Here is a 20,391-nt window from a genome sequence, read left to right on the forward strand (position 1 = left end):
CTGATCTTCTGTGAATGACACAGGGACCTTCACCACATCACCTGGTTATCGTTACAATCCTCCTATTTGATTTCAGCTGAAGGCCTGGTTGATACTGACTTGTAGTGCCAGTTTAGGAACCCAGCAGCCTAAGAACAGTGAGACCCAGGGACAAGATCGTCCATCTCTGAGTTTTCTTCTCCGGACAGTATTAGGAGAATTGTGCATCGAGGGCTGATTTTCTCTTTGGCTCAGCCTCTATTGGTGGCACATATATTCCTGGTGCCTTTCAAGGACACCTATGAGATGCTCCACTGCAATGCCCGTGTCTGCTTTGAGTGCTCACCACGCATACCATTTGGCCTCTCCGGGCAGCCATTTCTGAATATTCTCAGTATCCAACAAAAGGGATCCCACCCAGTGCTGCACTCTGTCTGTCGTACCTTCAGCTTCTTACCTTCACCTGCACACTTGGGGGAGGGGTTAGTGGAATTCTCCCAGGGTCTCCTGCAACTATTTCCTGTGACATGTTGGATTTTTCTCAGGAGCATTTGCTGCAAGCTGACCTTTTCTAGCTTTCATCAATCTCATCCCATGTAAACTCCAGCTTGATTGTATTTCTTAAAATGTTATCATGTGAATGGCATCCTCCCTTAGTTTCCTGCCATGATGCAGAACTTTCCTATTTGTATGTCTCTTTGGTCATTTCAGAAAGGATCTGATAGGCAATGGAGAAAGAGAAATGGATGCCTTTGCTCTAGTTGTGTGTTTTGTTTTGTTTTTAACAGAAATCTGGTCATCTTGCATTTAGAGTGTCTGCAGGATATACAAAGAGAAACACCATGAAAATTAGTGACTGAATATATGGAACTGAGACTTAGGGGAGCTCTGTGTTAGAAATATATATTTGGGAGGCATCAGCCCATGGTGGGAGTCAAGTCACAGGAACAGGGAAGACTGCCTAAAGCAGGAGTTCCAAAATCTTGTGGATCATCAGAATATACAGATTCCTTGGTCCTTCTCCCATAGAGTCTAATTTAGTAGGCTTATGATTGTCCTCAAGAATCTATAATCTTTTTTTTAAAGCTTCCATTGAAAGAGCTCTAAACTTGAGTACTGAGGGAAGAAACTGTAAGGCAATGCTCCCAGTGTGGTCTTCCTTACATAAGAAAGTTTTACGTCTATATGTACCTGGCTATGTTGTAGGGATGGTGGCAGGGTCATCAACTGAAAAAGTGATGAAGATTTTGAAAAGTCATTGTGAGAAAAGGGTAGGGATGCTGATGAGACACATGTACAAAGTGAGGGGACAGAGAAAGCTGGACATCAATGAGCATGAATGTGTAACCTTCTCCTTCTTGCTCAGCAACCTGAGTATAGACATAGAGATAGTAGGAGGTTGGGTTAATAGAGTTGGGTAGATCAAAAGACAAGGACAGGACACTGAGGACTGCAAAAATTTGTTGGCATCTGACCATAGCCCCCATCCTTTCAATTTTCTGCTACCCTAACCTATTCCCAATACAGCTTCTCTTGACCTAAAGATCACCAGTCCCTTACTACCACCCATCCCCGTTTTTCTCAGTCCACATTCTCCTCCTTTGTTAACCTGGAACCCAAGGGACATCCCTTCAGTCACTCTTTTGCCAATAACCCTCAAAATATTAAATAACTAGTTTAAGGTAATACCACTAATAAATGGTGAGACTGAGACTTGAACTTAGGCCAGCGTGAGTGTTTGTTTGTTTGTTTTTTGACCAATACTTTATATGACCCCTGCAGTTGGCATGGTGATACCCCACCCAGACCCTGTTTAATGAAGGACTTATTGCCGCAGCATCTGGGAGTGCTGTCACGCCCTTTGGTATGCCTCACCTGCAGAGAGTTGCCTCATCCAAGTTCACACTCCTTCCTGGGCCACCCACCTCCAATGACCGATAAGTGTGGGAGTATACAGTCCTGGCCCTCTCAGCCCTTCTTGGGACTACTCTGAAGGGACAGTCTATCTCCAGAGCTCCCTGTGAGGTCACTGAGACTGCCCTTGGGACTGCATCACAGCTCACCTTTCCCTCACCCTTCCACAGGTGTTGATCCCAAGGGCACTCCTTAATAAACATGCTCCACGCTAAACTCTCTCCGAGTCTGCTTCCTAAGGGACCTAACATAACAGCTTCTGCAAGAAATGAGAGCCAGAATTTACTGTTATAGAAGTCATATGACTTTTCACCTTTTCCAGAGACCCTATCAAGTGTTTTAGGGAAGTGTCAGATCCAGATGAAGCCGGGTGCTTCTTGCCCTGGTCACCAGGATGGCATCTAGCCATTTGGATTTCAGGTACATAGGGCTCAAGAGAGAGGGCTAATCCAGGCCTCAGCTAAGTCCAATGGTGTCAGATTTGGAATAGGGATATCCTTCTTAAGCTTTGCTATTTCCCTTTTCCCTCCCTAGTCATCCTTCTGAGGCCAGAGTCTGGCCTGGAAGACTAATCTTGAGTCCCAGCTTTAAACAACCTGCAGATGAGGCAACCGATTGAAAATTTCAGGCTCACATCTGATACACCATTGCACTGTGATTTTAGTGACTGAAAGGTAAAAACATGACCTAGGCCAGAGCAAATGAATTTGAGTAGTTTTATTTCAGGTTGATTTTTTCCCCTCATATTTTATCAGTTAGAATAAACAGTCATAATACGTCAGGAAAAAAAATAATCAAGCCATCCATCAGAAAAAAAATTTTGGTTGTTTTTTAATATGATTAAGTATTATAGGAACACTAACAAATGAAAAAAAATCGATATTTGTATATTCCAAATTTGCAAGTTTCTCCACTTCACATTTTAATTATTCTTTTAAATCTATACAATCACTATGTAAAGTAACTAAATATATGATTCAGGATATATTTCTTTATAACAGTTAGAAAATGTGTGGTATTTGGTTTTCAATTAAACATCTATGAAGACTTCATCTGTGCTACCCACTTAATTAGAAAAAAAATATGCAAAGTAATACCATGCTGGAAATGTCTAAATAGGGAAAGCAACTAAAATTTACATATTAAGGATGGAATATATTGCATTTAATTGGAATATGTTGCCTCCTAATCCAGCTAATATATTTTTCAATCAGCCCCAAATTGAAGCCATATGTTATCAGCGATCACTCAGATCACTCTAAGTATATAATCTGTGTTATATTAAATAACCTTATTTAGGTAACTGCTTTAAACATTGTGTAGAAGCAAGTACTTCTTAAAGGTTTCAGTTATTGATTTTCAAATCTTCTTTGTAGGTATAAGCTTCTCAGAAGGCCAAGCATAATCACGTTTCCTGCCCAGTTGGTCTTTTCCTTTGATAACCACCCATGGTTACTATACCAGCCTGTCAATAGTCATTTAATGAGAAACTGCTGGGGGCTGAAGCCTCTACCAGGGCCTAGAAGCAAACAAAAGATTAGGTGTGCCTGGAAAAGCTTACAATAAATTGGTAGTTTTCATGGGCATAAGCCAGCATGGGTTTGCTTAATTTTCTTGTTTTTCAACAGCAATGACAAGATGTTTTTCTAGGGGTAGCATTGGCTTTGACACCCCCTTAAGCTGATAGAAAAAAAAGAATAGCTCCTATTAAGTAATAATAAAAAAAATGACAAAGTTTACTTGGTCTCCAGAGGTTTGCATATCCACAGATTAGATTTATAACATGAAGTACTGAAACATGTCTCCTACGTATTCATACATTAAGTTAAAATGTGTTCTAATCCTTTATCTTTTAAGAATAAAATGTCAGGACATTTTTGTGATTTCCTCTAACTAGTAAGACAGGAGGGAGGTTCTTCGTGAGGATTTCCAACCAAGCCATGTACAACCAATCTGATATAGATCCTTTTCTTGCCACTGGAAGGCTCCTGACAGCATGGAAGAAAAATAAAGAACAAACGTGACAATTAGTACAGGCAGTAACATCACTAGTTATCTGAGCTATGTAATAACAAGTGGCCTGAACCTTTTATGTGCCTCCCCGACAAAATGAAAGCATGGAAATTATTTTGAATATAGATATTAAATTGATATATTTCTCAGATAATATAAATATCTACAAACCAGAAAAATAGGCTTGGGCATTGTAGGGTAGAGGCAAAGCATACATATAATAAATTTTCACTCTTTAAATAGAAAATGTGATCAACCAATACCTCTCCCCATTTTTGGAAAAAATGATTTTTCCTAATAGTTTAAAGCTGTTATATTTGGGAGAAACAGCTATTTGAGCCCTACCACCCAGTTCAGGAGAACAATCTATGTCTTAAATGGATAGTCCTCCAGAGTAGACCTTGTTTGAAGACATACTTACCTTTGTACACAGGAGTCAGTTCATGAGGTATAAATGTGAAATTGTTGGTTTTCATGTTTGGCAATGAATCTTTAGGTAAACATTCATATTTTCAGCAGGTACACCCCTAACATTTGTGGAGTGGAGGGCAAAGAGTGGAAATGGAAAAGCCCACTCCTTTTTCTCCTGCCCTGGCCTCTTCCCACATGGTAAAGAGCCTTGCAAACATGCTGTGGACTCCATACCTCAGGAGCAGCTATCTAGGGAAGGGGCCTGGGAACCTTGGTAGCCAACTTGGGGCTAATTAGGCAGGGAATTCCAGGGTCAGGTTCCCTGGAACCTGGGAGGAGCCAGGGTTCTAGATGGGCATTCACTATGCCCCTGGCCCTTTGGGTGGGGAACACCTGGTGGAAAGTCCAAATGGAGCCCTCTAAAGCCCATGGGCCTCAATTGTCAGTGTCTCAGGGTGGCCTTTATTTTCCCTCGCTGCCTAAAATCCCACATGTTCCAAATTTAACTTTCCACCTGAATAGTTGTGAGCTTTTAAATTCACAACTAAGGTTTCTGTGTAACAATTTTAAATGTCTGCCATGATACTTACAGGACTATGAGGTTAGCAGCTCTTGAGTGCTCCTGTAAGAGTTCGTTCAGTCGAACTTGGCGGTAACTCTGTGGACAACATTCAGATTTTGTTGAGGGCAGTTTTCCCAGGATTATGAATGAGAATTTATCTTCTTACCTCAAATTATGGACAAGTAGAAAAACCTCATTTAAAAGAATTACAGTTATTTCATTCAGGTTTGGAAACTTAACAGTGTTTTTAAAACTCATGGGAAATTTTAGAAACATAAAGAATAAGACCATTGTGCTATAGTGGCTTATTAAATTCTAGAAGAATAAAACAAACAAGCAACATGGATAACGGTAAAAAGAAGATAAGAATGGCCAGCGCTGGGGAACAGGTTTGCAGCTGAAGGAAACTAACCTAATCTTGATACTAATTTGATATCCTAAGAACATAGGTTATACCCTAGTCTATCCTTATTTAAGCTCTTTGATTTTTACCAGCACAGGGGACTGGTTTCAATGAAAGAGTCACCAAAAGACACATTTGGAAAAATAACTACATTAACTATTTTGCAGTGATGAGAGTAATATTTATTATTACATTTCACTGGTTCAGAAACCAAGGTTGAGATAAGTGATTTGCTCAATTATATGAAAACTTTTTGTTAGAACTGGGAAGTTTATCACACACAGAGCTTATGATTCTTAGCTCAGTATTTTTCCACTAAATTTGAAAGGCTTTTAGTATCTCCTGCTCTAATTTGTTCCAACTTCAGCTCCTAATATAATTTATTTAAATTTTGTAGTTTAGAGGTTCTTGTGGTCCTTTTCCATGAATGTCTAATCCAATTCAGATGTCAGTTCTTCTGCCTTATTTTTATGTCCCTGCCTTTTTCATCATCCTCACTATTGCAACTTCATTCAGCTCAGGCCATGTGGGTAACTCCCATTTTATTGGGTTCTCTAGAAGAGCCCACCATTTTACATCCGTCCTACAAGATGTGCTGGATCCAACTTTCATATTCATTGCTCCAATTACATATTTTCTCAGATCCCTGTGTTAGTTTTTATAGCTAACTTTATCAGGTTAAAATTCTTTGTTATTGTCTCAAACTGTGAGTCAATCTATATGTACTTTTCATATGTATTGACTTAAATTATTTTAGACTGATGGGTCTGTCTCCTATTCTATAAAATTAAATTGGAAAGAAGACTTCACAATATGTATCAATAACCTGTTTTTAACTTAAAAATTGATTTTATACTAAAAAATGAAAACAATTTTCTAAATCCTCATATTCAATAATATGATTGAAAAATCACTTGAAATATGGAGAAACCCTGGATCTTGGATAATGAAATTCTATAATAGATACATTACTTCTTGATCTTTAAATCAACCATTGTTTTCTTTTTCAGCTAGTTAAATAGCAAAGTAAAGGTTAAGGGAGACAAGTCCTTACCTTTTCCTTGACTGCTTCCAGCTCTGCATCTGTAATTTTCCACGGAGTTTCTCTCTTTAATTTCTCAGCAGTTGTTAAATCTTTGCAGCTTTCATGGAGACGATATGGTTCAATCATTTCTTCAAAGAATTTCCAGCTGAAATTGGAATTATAAAAGAGGCCTCACAGTGGGAAACCAACTCATTATTTCACAGATACTCTAGGTATGACTAGCTCTGCTGGCTGCAGAATCAGAGCTGAATGTCATGCAAATCTTTTAAGAATTATCTTTGCAGGGGACTTTCCGTGAGTAAAACCATGGCTATAGTAGTGCCTCCCTATCCAGGGAAATGCCTTAACATGTGTGAGGCCTTGATAGCCTACTAGGCATTAGATCCTCAATATAAATACACAAACACACAGATAGTAATTACTCTGCAAATACATGTTCTACATAATATAGTCAAAGACAGAGTTGTAACGTAGACACTTCAGCCCATACATGAGTTTTCCATCTGCTTATTTTATAGATTCTATGGGAGACATTCATGAATTAATGTAGGAGATGAACTAGCATCCCTGAGAGTTGGATAGGGTTGCCCCCCTCACCTTTAGTCCACATGGCAACTCCCACTCATGGCAGGAGGTTGCAGGCAGGTAGGAGAATAGTAACTAAGAGGAGCAAGTAAGTGAGTTTAATGGCTGTAAAACAGTTTGAATGTTTGCTACAAATAATGTAGCCTTTGTCCTTCTGGTATCTGATGTTGCTGCCTGAGATTTTCAAATGGCTATTGTTCAGGTGCATGTTAGAGGAAAACACAAAAATCAATAATATTTTAAAATCTGAGGGCATTTTAGAGCGATTAAGAAGAAATCATTGAATAGAAAAGTAGGAGCAGTATCTCAGAGCTGCGGAACATTTTAAAAATTGCTGAAAAATCTCATTCTTGTCTTTCATGAGAATCTCATAAGACTTTTTTTTTTTTTTTTTAAGTAGAGGGAAGGATTTTTTATTTTATTTATTTATTTATTTATGGCTGTGTTGGGTCTTCTTTTCTGTGCGAGGGCTTTCTCTAGTTGCGGCAAGCGGGGGCCACTCTTCATCGCGGTGCGTGGGCCTTTCACTATCGCGGCCTCTCTTGTTGTGGGGCACAGGCTCCAGACGCACAGGCTCAGTAGTTGTGGCTCACGGGCCTAGTTGCTCCGCAGCATGTGGGATCTTCCCAGACCAGGGCTCGAACCCGTGCCCCCTGCATTGGCAGGCAGAGTCTCAACCACTGAGCCACCAGGGAAGCCCCAGACATTTTTTTAAAATAGATTTATTTAATTAATTAATTTATTTTTGTCTGTGTTGGGTCTTCGTTGCTGTTTGCGGGCTTTTCTCTAGTTGTGGCGAGTGGGGGCTACTCTTCATTGTGGTGCGTGGGCTTCTTACTGCGGTGGCTTCTCTTGTTGTGGAGCACGAGCTCTAGGCACGTGGGCTTCAGTAGTTGTGGCTCGCGGGCTCTAGAGCGCAGACTCAGTAGTTGTGGCGCATGGGCTTAGTTGCTCCGCGGCATGTGGGATCTTCCTGGACCAGGGCTCGAACCCGTGTCCCTTGCACTGGCAGGCGGATTCTCAACCACTGTGCCGCCAGGAAAGCCCCAAGACTTATTTTTAAAATAGCACAAAACAAAGTTTATAATTTATAGGAGTAGTTGTCTTTACTATTCTACTGTAAGATGATCTCAAATATAAAGTTTTCTTTGGTTTTATATAATGTGGCTTACTTATAATTTAGTAACTTTGGAATGAGTGATAATTAGAATCAATGTGCTGTTACGTTAAGAAATTAAAATATGAAGCAATGAGTTCAGTGATCTCATCAGTTGTCCTGATTTAGGATTTGTACAAAGTACAGAGATTACAAAGGAGTAGGTTGTCCCTACCAGTGTGCTTTTTTTAAGGGATTGAAGAGATACTTAATGCAGTAGATTTCGATGCTTTGACTTATTTAGAATGGTAGACAGTGACAGGGAAGGAATAAGACTGATAGGCCCTATTATTCTTTCAACCACACAATACTTTTATTTGCTATTCCTCCCAACAGTGCTGTGCTTTCAGAGACCTTGGCGGTAATCAGTGCAAAGTTGCTGGCCTAGGAGAAAAGAGCCTGGGTTCTTGCTGCAGCTCTTCCATTGTCCTCCTTGACCTGGATAACCTTGCCTATAATAGGGGGTAACAATGGCTGCTCAAAGCTGGCACGTGGTTGGTGTGAGTGTTAATATGATGATTTGGGTGACAGTGCTCTGAAAAGTATGAAGTGCCCTGTAAAAGCAAGGCATTCATTTTACTCAACAGCCATAGGACTGAGGTTAGCAATTGACAGTTTCTCTGTTTAAGCTCTACATATAATTATTTTGATCAGGATAAGAGTTTTCTTAGCATCTCAGCCCAGGTGCTTATTAGAAAGAGCAGTTCAAAAATAGTTTCCTAAGAAATGGAAAGTGGAAAGGCGATTGCTGGTTGTCCCCCCGGCATGCATACTATGTTTCTCCATTGTAGTTTGGGTGGGAATGACTCTATCCCCAGCATCAGCCAGTCAATACAATTCTATTCCTTCTGCCAGACTGATTGGCCAGGGTGGGCACATAACCCAGGAAAGCTTGACCAATAGACACCTTGCATTTTACTGACCACAGCAAGCGGCTCAGTGGCTTGGGTTGGTGCTACCTGAATGCAGCCAATGACCTGAGTTCAACAACTAGGGAAGAGACAAACTTTTTCTCCCACTGAACACAAATGAGCAAATATGTAGTTCTGGCTACTATGGGCAGTCATCTTGGTTTTATAAGCTAAATCAACTTTGATTGATGATTTCATAATGTAAGGTAGAGTAGAGAGAATGAAGGAGAATTAGTCCTTAATTGTAAAATTAACCGTCTAGATCAAGCTTCACCTGAAAGCCAAAATACCCTTGGATTTTTCAGTTAAGTTTGATAATAATTTCCATTATTTAAGTCACTATGAGTTAAGTTTTCTTTTCCTTGCAATTGAAGCATGCTAAGTGACACAGTAGGTTATAATGGGGCTGTATTTGTTCATTTATTTTCTCTAAACTCTTACTGCTCCTTATCTATGTTTATCTTTGATTTCTTCATCCTAAGGCTTATCCCTGAGTTGGCCATTTTCCATTCTCCTAGCTTGGTGAACCAAACGTAGCTCAAGATTTCTATTTGATTCTTATTAAATCTGATCTTTCTTATAATTATTTTTTAATTGATTCTAGAATAGTTCAAGTATTACATACTATTAAATATAAGTGAGAATTAATTTAATTAAAAAAATTAACTTATAGCTGCCCTGCCTTCCCCATCCTTGTTCCTCATAATAACGAAGTTAAAAACATTTTTTGACTGCATAAAAATTTCCCCCTAAGTTCATATAAGAGTTCTTCTCTCAAATTAATATATTTGTTGTTTTTGTGATCACACTAGCATCTTTCAACTAGATTATCTAGTTAATTGCTTCTAGTTTCTCTCTGATTTCTGTTTAAAGATTGCTGTTCTTTTGGCCTATTACTTTTAATTCAGTCTATGCAATAAAAAATGAAATTTCACCACAAGAGCTTTTCAGTTTTCCCTGGCCCAATTACTTTTCTCATTAACTTTGCTTTTGTACTCCCTTTCACCCTTGCTCTACCATATTTATAGATAATATTTTTATGATAGAATGTCTCCATCAAGACTTACTCATGTTTTATAGGTAGTTGAAAGATCTATTAAAGGCAATTGAAGGGCAGTTAATATTAGCCTCCAACATGGAAATCACTGACAAACTATTTTCAACATTGTGTGAAAATAGTGACCAAGAAAGAACAGTGATCAGGAGATAACTGTTAATGGTAGACAAGGGCTGCCTGACCAACAAGGCCCATGTGAAAGCTGAAGTTGAAACAGTGCTGTAAGCTTTGGGCCCTGGGCCTGGGGCTGCATCAGCCCAGGGGAAGAGTTCTCTTTCTCTTATTAAACCACTCAGAGGAGTTGCCTTTTAAAAATTATCACAAAAGTGCTAGGTGTGCTTCCAGTGGCCGTTTGTGAGATTTACTGAATGACCATCCTCTGTTCTAAAATTTACCTCAAATATTGGAAAAGCCATTGCCAGCATTGGACATGTGGTTGTTTTATAGAGTAATAGGGCATCAGTTATAGCTGAAGACTGAAGAGAGAAGGATGGCACTTCCAGCACACCTCTTCTTGGTGGCCTTTTGTCTTCACACCAGGGTACATTCACTGCAGTTATTCTAGTAAGAATGGATTTTTTTTCCTGCATCTTCCTCAAGACCTTGAAATATCACAGAGAGAATCTCCACAATTGTGAAAACTAATTCACTTTTTTTTTTTTTCCTGAGAAAGGGAAGTAGATCTCTTCACTGCAGCATGTGGAGGATATGTAAGAAACACCAAATCAGAATGGTGTCTAAAGTCAAATTTAGATACCAGGACAAAGGCACAAATGCCTGGGTCCTTTGTTTCTTACGACTGTGCGTAGAGTTTTCTCCTTGAGAAGAGGAAACCGTGGAACAAAGGTCAGGGGTAGGAAGATGAAGACTGTCTAGCCTGTGATGGACACTCAAAGAAGGAAGAGGCATGGTTAGTAAAAGAGATACATCGGCATCCTCAGTGATAGGACAGAAAGGATGGGTATGCAGCAGGTGACCACGGCAGCTGGGCAGAGACTAGCGCAAAAGAGAGGGAAGGAAACAGGAACTTGGGTAGAGAAAACCATATTGATGGATAAAGAGGCAAAGGATATAGAAACAAATTAATCAGCAAGCACAGACAGTCCTTAGCTGCTGATAAGACAAACAACAGCAAGAAGAATTCACCTACAAGAAGTAGGTGACTGATCTGTGCCCAGCATTGAGCCAGGGCTTATAGAAAATCCAAAGTCAGTAGGGGACACTGTGACTGTGCTCTAGACAACAGTAAGTGGTCCTGTACTTGCAGAGCGCTGGCAGGCTCTGGCCTGTTGCTAAGTGGCATATCCTAGGGAATCACTGGACCTGCTGTGTTATGAAAGAGGATGCATTCCCACCAATTAGAGCTATAAGATGAGCCCTTTTGATCACATCACTGCAAAAGCCAAGAGGCAGCGACTTAGGAATTAAAATTCTTCAAGTGAAATGTGGAAGGCAACCAGAGATTACCATATGACAGTTCACTTCATATCAGAATGTTAATTCCATTTACCAAGGAGGATGATAAATCTGTTCTTAATTTTTCTTAACTGTTTGTAACTGTAGAAATACAGGAATGAAAGGCATTAGTGGTATATATGATGTAAGGAAATACTACATAGTAATAATCCAGGTTAACCCTGTCAATTATAGCTTTCTTATCACAGTTAAGATGTTTCATAAAGCTGTTTTAACTGACCCATAACATTGGAGGAATCATGAATACCCTCAAACTATATGAAGTTCGAGGTTGCCATTTGGTCAGTAAGAATGCATCTTAAATCTGGATGATTTTCAGTTAGTTATTAAGCTCATCTGGGATAACAATGAATCAAAAGGAGGGAAGAGCTAGAAGGCTCAAGGAATATGGAATTGCAATCCATGAAGAACTGCAGGAGGAAGGAGAAATGATGGTCAACAGAAATGAGAAGAGGTCCAAGAGTCCAGCAAGGACCTAAGCCATACTGAGACCTTCGTGTCTCCCTCTACTCTAACCCTTGGAGACCCCATTCCACACCAAATCAAATGTATTAAACTGCATCTAGATGCAACAGTAAATATGATTTCGGACTGTAAACAATGGAAAATATTTTATAATTGCTAAGTCATTGCTCTAAGTACTTTATAATTGGCTATGATTTTCAGACAATCTTCTTACACCTCTGGGAACTCCTTTTAAGATCTACCTACAAATTGTTTTCAAGTATCATGGAGTTGACAAATTTAACAATCAATGAAGTTAAAACGATGTTGTTTTGAAGACATTTACACAATTATTTCAATGCTTTTCATTTAAAAATTTTGGAACCAATACATTTTCTTGCCAGGCTTCAGATAGTTTTAGAGACCCCCTTTAGGGGCTCTCATAGGCTTCCCATTCAGGATGCCCCACCAGTAATGTAAAAACTTACCCTGACTGCTCAGGTCAGAATTGTCTGAGCTTGTGCTTCCTGTTACTCTTGCCACCGTAGAAACCAATAACATGAAGGGCAATTCTAAAATGTTAACTAATGGTGTTTCAACAATTCTTCCTCTCAAGCTCATCTTCACCTTCAAACCTTTTCCTTCCATTAGAACGTGATAGCTCTGTGTCAAGATTATTTGAAATCCCTTTTTATTATATCCTATCAGGAGTCACTGCAGTAAATCCATAACAGTTTTACCTTCTAATAATCAACACAGAAGAGGAGAGAGTACCACGAATAAACAATGGATCTTGTTAAATATTTCATACCTTTCTTTGTTTGGCTTAATGTTGATGTCACCAATGACATGGATGTCTGCAAATTTTATCCTAAATTTGCTCAGGAGGGAAGCCATTCTGAAAATATAAGAGAGAAACACTTCATCATTGCATATTTAGCTATTTTCAATAAAAGAGTTTTCATTTCATGTCTTATTTCAGCTTAGACTTTGGACAAAGGCTTTGGTTAGTGTTTGATTTTCATTACAGTACTTGATGAATACAGATAAATGTGGACCAAGTTATTCCATTGAAGGCAAAGAGAAATTTCTGTAGGTGCAGTCGCTGGAAACAGCAAACCCAGCTCTGCATTCATGTTTCAGGGAAGATAATGTGGAGCTGCCCACTCTTCCTTATCATTTGGGAAAAAGAGAGCAAGTTCCAATACTTATTGACTATTATGGATAATTTTTATAGAGTTACTGACAAACTACTGACAAACTAATAATTATTATATATTACATCATTATAGATTAAAGGTTTTTCCCCCTAGAAACTGAAAATTTTGATATAATTTCAAAGTTACAAAAAAGTTACAAGAATAGTGCAAAGAAAGCTCAGATTCACCAATTGTTTATATTTTGCCCCATTTGATCTGTCATTCTCTTTTTCTCTTTTTCTATCTACATCTGTCTATCTATATATTTTTTGCTTGCTGGCTTTCTACCTCCTACCTATTTTCCATTTTAAAGTAAGTTGCAGATATCAGGCCCCTTTACCTCTAAATACTTCAGTGGGTATTTCCTAAGAACAAGGACATTCTCTTTTATAAACAGAGTACAGTTTTTGAAATCAGGAAATTTAACACTGATGCCCTACTACCATCTAATCCACCAGCCATTTTCAAATTTTATCACTTGTCCCAATAAGGTACTAGAGGCTTTAAGAAAATAAAAATTATTATAGACCTCATGTTAGTTTCCATTTTAGTATGACTCTCTACGAGGAATTAAATATTTTTAATACCTTTCTAAGAGGGGGGAGAAAATGTGAAAAACTACTGAATAAGAGCCAGTCATTATTTTGTGATTTCTGGAAGTAGCAGTTCCAGGAAGGGCTAGGACTTAGGCATGTCATGAGGGACCAAGTGCCGCCAAAGGTCATTCTCCAGATTTCCGCCAGAGACCTTTGGATGCACCACACTCTCGGCATGCTTGTTGCTCTCACAACTACAGATCAACTCTCCATGACTAAAGTAATAAGAAAGACACAGACTTACACTGTGGGACTTATTTATTTTTTTAATTAGAAGAGCTGTCAACAGTCATCCATTTAAACACTTTCACACTACAAGTGAAAAACTGGGGACCCAGATATGTGCAGTGACTGTTGCGAAGTCCTGCAGCTTGTTGGTGGCAGAGTTGTGGCTTGGACCAGATGCAGTCTCTCTGTTCTCTTCTAAGTGTGCTGTGCTAGAGTGACTGCTGTGAATTAATAGGTTTGAATCTCCCAGAAGAAACTATTGGACACAAATGCCTTCAGGCTCTTCCTTTCTTGGATGCATTTACGAGTCAGAACAAAATAAACATTATACAAGATAATGATGCTCTCATTCAAGATTTGAGATGAGGCTTCTGTGCCAAATGCTTGTTGGAAGCATTTGTGGAAGGGGATAAAAGGACTGAAGACAATGATTAGAAAAATTACACAGATAATTTACTGACCAGAAACAAGTAAGCTTGAGGCCTATCATGGTGACTTTGTCTTTAAATTTATTGTGCCTCAAAGATGCTTACAATTCTTAAAATTAAAGCATTAAAACAGCAAACATCCAAACACAGGAGTGATAAATTACTTACGTAATTTTTTCTTCTTCAATGCGATTGATCTTCCCTCCGACATAGATTCTTAATTTACAGTCTCTCCATTTTTTTCTGAGAGTCAAGATATAGGGGATAAGGAGTGTTAACCCTAACAACAAAAAAAGAGTAGATTATGACAAAAGAATGAGCATATCCAACTGAAAGGAAATGAGTAGCTTCATATCTTTAGTCTTTCCCACACTCATAGCTCCTGCATAATTTAAATCTTTGGAGAACACGGAAATGTTATTCTTTAACTGATATCGTTTCATATACGTTCCCATGCAGTTTGTTAAATTTATCAACATAGAAATTCTGCTCCCTAGTGTATATTCTGGAATTTTTTACCTCCATCATCAAACAACCACCAAACATCAATTGTGCCTTTTCCTTGCTTCTTTTTAAATTGGGTGCTGGCTTCCACCAGTTTCTGGTTGATCTCCCCCACATGCATCGACTGGATTGTGTTAATGCTGCTGTCTGTAATGAAAGAGAAAGTAGTACATCCATTTGTCTTTTGAGGAAAGAAGCAAAATAACTTTCTAATAAATCTCTTCAGGAAAATAGAGGAAGGGTCATGAATTTGTAAGTGTTTTTTATACTTATGGGTAAATATTGAGTCCTATCCTCCAAAAAAGGAGAGATAAAGGTCAAATTCCACAATAATTTAGATCACCTTCAATAGTTCAGAAAAACTTGATATTGATCTTATGATTACAGTTTTCATTATAAAGCAGCAGATTTTTTTTTCAGATCCTTAGTAATCTCTCTCAGAGCAGAACTATTATTTAGACAGGTAACAATGCTAAATTATCTGATACGAAAGCCAAAATATCCCGATTTTTCCAAATTTCAGGTATAACGCAACTTATATTTTCAGATGTACTTAAAAGTAGAACATGTGGTTATTGGTTTTCTAGAGATAAGCAGAAGAATCAGAAGTACTCCTTCACTAGACAATTTGTTCATTTGAGCGCAATTTTGGTGTAAATTCCATCAATGTCTGGATTATAAACGTTGCCAGGGACCATGAGCATCTTGACTCTCCATGACCCTTTGGTCCTAATGTGGGCCTGGCTTACTCTTCTGTTTTCTCTTCAAGGAATCTGTGACTCTAAGGTAAAGCCATTTGAGCTATTTGAATCTCTGTGAGTGAGATGAAAAAGCCAGGAAATATGATTAAAAATACCTTTTCTTGAGTTATAGTTAAGAGTGTACATAAAATACTTTAAAAAAAATTTTTAATGCAATTTCCACCCTAACATGGACACAGCAAAAGTGTACCAGGGAACTAGGGCAGTGTTTGCTCAGAACCGTTGTTCCTATTTCCCAGTAGGGGTTTCTTTCCTACTCCATATATATTATTTCTCATTTCCACATCTTTGAAAGTTGCGACTTCATTGCTCTATTTCAAAGCGATGGTGTCAGCATAGTGCTTAGAGTAGAGCTGACAGCCTCTTCAGAGCTTCCTGTCTGATCTAAGAGGTTCTGAGGATGCTTTGTTCCGTCTTTTGTTGTTTTCATGTTTGGGCCTGTCGGTTCTGAAGCAATTATCTCATATTGTTTGTATCTCCCTAGGACTGCTAAGGGAGAAAGTTAAATATCTTTACAAAACGGACCAAACTCTGCCCCCACTTACATGCAAATCAAAGCATCCAGAGGACTGTGTATGAGTGCCTGGAGGCAGAGTTGGTCCCAACTCAGAAGAGTCGTCAGCTAACAAAGGCCTGGAGCAGTGAAGGGGCCTACTTCAGAGCTGTGTTTGAAAATTTAGGTGTTGGAAACAAAACATAACATAATCTTGCTTTTCTGAACAATGAGACATGTTGACTTTCAGAGGTGTACATTTTTTCCCAAAGTATTGCGATGCAGAAACAGCATTCTAGAATAAATGAGTCCCACTTTCACTAATAAGGACCTTAATTCTTCCCTCCTCCCCATCAGCTAGAGAACAGTATGGGTTATGACTTCTGAATTTTCCATTGCTTTTCAGATTGTACCATTGCATAGTGCAGATTCAATGGATAGTTAATTCTTCTCATGGGTACACGAAATAATTGAAAAGGAAAGAAGATAGTAGTTAGTATCCAGATGGTCTTATTCTAATATTTACACCCTGAAAGACCTCATGTAACTCCAACTTTGGATTCAAACACGTCATTTTTCTAGAAAATGTCCTTTTAAGGGGACAAAGGCACAGTAGGTTCTCCCCTAGTCCATGGAATGTTCCTGGCACCCAAGGGTACCTCTAGTGTTTGAAGAGGGGAAATGTTTGGATTTCCTTTAATTCTATGTAAATATATAAAAATGTTGTATTACAGGTTAAATTTAGTCCTTGGGTCACAGTAGGAAAATAAGCAAACAGAACCAAACCTTTTCCAGGGTAGGAGACAACCTCTTTGAAGGGCCTCTTTGAAAGGTTGGCTCTTATTAACCTAGACCAGCAGCTAAGTCTCAATTTGGATCTTGCTACTTGACTTGGAGACCCTGCCAGAGAAATGATCTTTCCTGGGCCTTACACCAGTGAATGACTTCAGTAACTATATAGGATTATTTGTGCATGAAAGAAAAAAATGTTAACATTCTAATTTTCTACCAGCAGAGGTCGCTGTGGACCTCATTAAACTCAAACCGGCAGCGTTTCTGGAAAGAAAGCAATTTTCAAAAAAATCAGTTATTTGAATCACCTGTTTATTAAACTTATAACAAGGTCTCATTCTGTGGTCCTCCATTTCTGGAATGTACACTGAACATTCAGAGATAAGTGTACCATTCAGCCAAAATCTGCAGGTAATTAGTGTCAATGAAGTTCCAAGTCCGGAATTCTGGTTTGTGATAGAGATGCATTTTTGAAATTAGAATTCTATCTGGATCCCTTATTTACCTGTACCCGTCGACTTTCAATCTCCTGAAATGTCTGCAAGGTCTGCGTGAGGTGTGTGGGTGTAGATAAACCAGTTTGGGGGCTGGGTCACGAATTTCTGTGCCCTTTACATCTTAACTAAGAATTTTCTATTTTATGACGTTCCATCTGCTTAAGCACGGTATGACTCCCAAACCAAATATTATTTTAAAACAAAGTTTTTACAGTAAGATGGTACAAAGGGGTGAATGTTGTTGATAAATGACAATAGCTTCTACCTTTTAGCCATACTATCTTCTCTTAAGGAAATATCTTTCAGTCCTTACCTACACTCAATGCCCCCAACGTCTTAGATGCTGACTACTGACCCCTATAGACACTCAAGTCGTGGCTCGTCTTGTAATCTTTCCTGTAAATTTTAAAGGCACTTACCTTTCTTGGGAGTTGGCTTAGTAATGTTCAGCTTGCCAGCTTTTTTAAACAAGCCTCTGAGGCCTCCACTTTCTTCTTCGCATTCATTATCTTTGATAGTGGCTTCCAAAGCCAGTCTCTCCTGTTCTAATTTCTCTAATTCATCTGATGAAAGAAGACAAAATCACTTACTCTGCTCAGAGCAACGAAGTTTCTAGGAACAATCTTATTAACGATTTTAATATTAAAAATGGTGTCTATGCAATTAAATGATTATTTATACATAATATGATTTTTCTGAATGATTATTAAAATAACGTATATCACTAAATTGTATTCAGAAAGTAACAACTAGCTCAGAAAAATGACTCTATGTGTTGTTATAATACATGAAGACACTGGGTTTTTTATGTGTGAGGGCAAGGGAGGCTATTTAATGCCATCTTTATTTACTACTGGCAACACAAAATACCAGATCCACTGTAATAAGATCTTGTACACCGAAAGCTACTGATTTACTGACCTAAGCTACTGGGCCAGATATTTTACAACTGGGAGTCACAAAAATTACGGAAGTATACTGGGTGTATATCAGGCACAGAGCAATGCCTCCTGAATTGAAACATAAAACTAGAGAACAAGAATTAAGGAAAGAGAACCATATCTAATAATAAACCCTGTGGGCTCCAAGTACAAATTACAGTGAAAAATATCCACCACCACCAATTCTTTCCAAGAAGGAAAATACTTTCTGGAGTGAGTGACCAAAGCAAAAGAAATAAAAGCGGAGGTTTCTGTGTGCCTGTCAGAATCGACATTGCTAAAAAGGGCCTCATGACACTGGAGTCTGGAATAAGAGTCAAGCTGTGCCAAATGTCCTGTCCAGGGTTTAGACCTACTATCCAAGCTTTTATGTTGCGTTTAGCTGCCTTTTATCTTTTTTGGATTCTGATTGTGACGGAAAATTCCTAGCTGCTATGTAATCATTGCATCCCTCTCTGACCTGAACCTGTGCTGAATCAGGGTAAATAAGACCTTAAAGGCAATCATATGGCTGTGTTAAAGAATGATGGGCATTCTTGCTTACAGTCGTAAGGTGGCACTCTTGTCAGAGTCCCTCATCTTCTTGCCTACTAAAGACAGAGCCTTAGAAAATGAGCCAGGTTCCGAGGAAGAGAGTAGAAAACCTAGATTCAGTGTCACGAAACACAGGTAGGGCTACTGTAAACGTCAACCCTCGGAGCCTGTTGCCTTATCTATCTGCAAAGTGAAGCTATACAAACTCTAGATTTATCAATTTTGTACTAACTAAATCTGTCAGGCCAGTCACATCCCTAGATGGTGCTGTTATTCAGCTACGCAGAATTGTCTGGCCCCTTTCCAGGTGCTAGCAATTAATCTTTTGCCAGTGGCATGAGATTTAAGGTCAAATCACCCATGTGATTTCCCCAAAGCTTCAAAGGTTCTCAAGACCAGCAAGCAGCTATAGAAAATCTAAGAAATCAGATAGATGGTATTAAAGCTTAGACAGGAGTTGCTTACCCCTGACTTTCAAAAGGTGAACACGAGCTGCATTGCACTGGGGGTCATAACCTATTACAGCTCTGCTCCTGGCTTTATGTGACATTGGGCAAGTCATTTACTTTTCCTATGCCTCTGATTTCCTATCTGTGAAATGGAAAATTGTAACCCTTCGCCTTTCCCACCCTCCTAGCGTTGCAAAAAAGAATAAACAGCTCCTGAATAGTGCTTTGTTGCTCCTTAGAGAACAAAGCAATGAGTGCATTTCTATAGGCAGTGTATTGATGCAACTTCTGGAAATCGGCTTAGTCATGCAAAGCAAATCAAGTATTTTGAGAAGGCTGGGAGTTATTTTAGAATTTAATATTTATTGTACACTCTTGGGTGCCAGGGACTGTGCTGCATATTATTCATTCCCAAACAACTCTGAGAAAGTTACTATTATTATCCTCATTTTGTAGATGAAGAAACTGAGGCTCAGAAAGTTTAAGTAATTTGTCTGATGTCACCCAGCAAATAACAGGGTTCCTGTGCAAAGAAGTCTGCTTGACTCCAAATTCTGTATGCTCTCCTCTATGAAGACCTTCTGCTGTTGGCTTACTGCTATTATTTCAGAGTTGTTTTTATTAACCTCCAACTCTTTATCCTCAGATGAACCTAAGCACTCAGGCACATGGTGTGATGCCAAGTTAATTCCCCAAAACTGTGGTCCCCTCAAAATTGTCATTTTAAAGAGAAGACTCTAAGGATATGGCTACATATGACAGGCTGCCCCAGAAAAGCAGCATCACTGTCCTGGGTGATGGGTCACTAGCTATTACCCATTCTGTGGATTGTTGCAGGGGTCAGCTATGGGGTCACTCGTTCTTTGCAGTCCTCTGGAAGGCACGTATTTGTGAGCTGCTTTGGGGGCAACTGCAAGGGTTACACTGGCGAGGGGGTTCTTTTACTTTCCTTTTTTTAGCATACACTGTGATTAGCCACTACTTGCCATGTTCTTTGTCCTCTAATTTGGACA

At 38.9% G+C, this 20,391-nt stretch overlaps 1 protein-coding gene and 1 long non-coding RNA gene across 8 annotated transcripts in view; one reads left to right on the forward strand and one right to left on the reverse strand.

The window, feature by feature from the left end:
• The window catches only part of LOC309654660, a 94,832-nt gene that overhangs the window by 22,926 nt on the left and 51,515 nt on the right, over positions 1-20,391 (forward strand). The window lies entirely within an intron of this gene.
• Positions 2,596-20,391, reverse strand: part of SLC12A1 (solute carrier family 12 member 1) — a 92,451-nt gene continuing 74,655 nt past the window's right edge. For all 7 annotated transcript variants that reach the window (XM_082448985.1, XM_082448987.1, XM_082448986.1 and 4 more), the window contains 7 exons: positions 17,874-18,017; positions 14,927-15,058; positions 14,576-14,687; positions 12,768-12,854; positions 6,337-6,472; positions 4,908-4,975; positions 2,596-3,881 (listed from right to left, as the gene is read on the reverse strand). In XM_082448985.1, coding sequence (XP_082305111.1) covers positions 3,746-3,881; positions 4,908-4,975; positions 6,337-6,472; positions 12,768-12,854; positions 14,576-14,687; positions 14,927-15,058; positions 17,874-18,017 — 815 coding nt within the window. In that variant the 3' untranslated portion in view covers positions 2,596-3,745. The remainder of the gene's footprint in view (positions 3,882-4,907; positions 4,976-6,336; positions 6,473-12,767; positions 12,855-14,575; positions 14,688-14,926; positions 15,059-17,873; positions 18,018-20,391) is intronic.

This window comes from Balaenoptera physalus, assembly GCF_965194825.1.
Source record: "Balaenoptera physalus genome assembly, chromosome: 2".
NCBI lineage: Eukaryota > Metazoa > Chordata > Mammalia > Artiodactyla > Balaenopteridae > Balaenoptera > Balaenoptera physalus.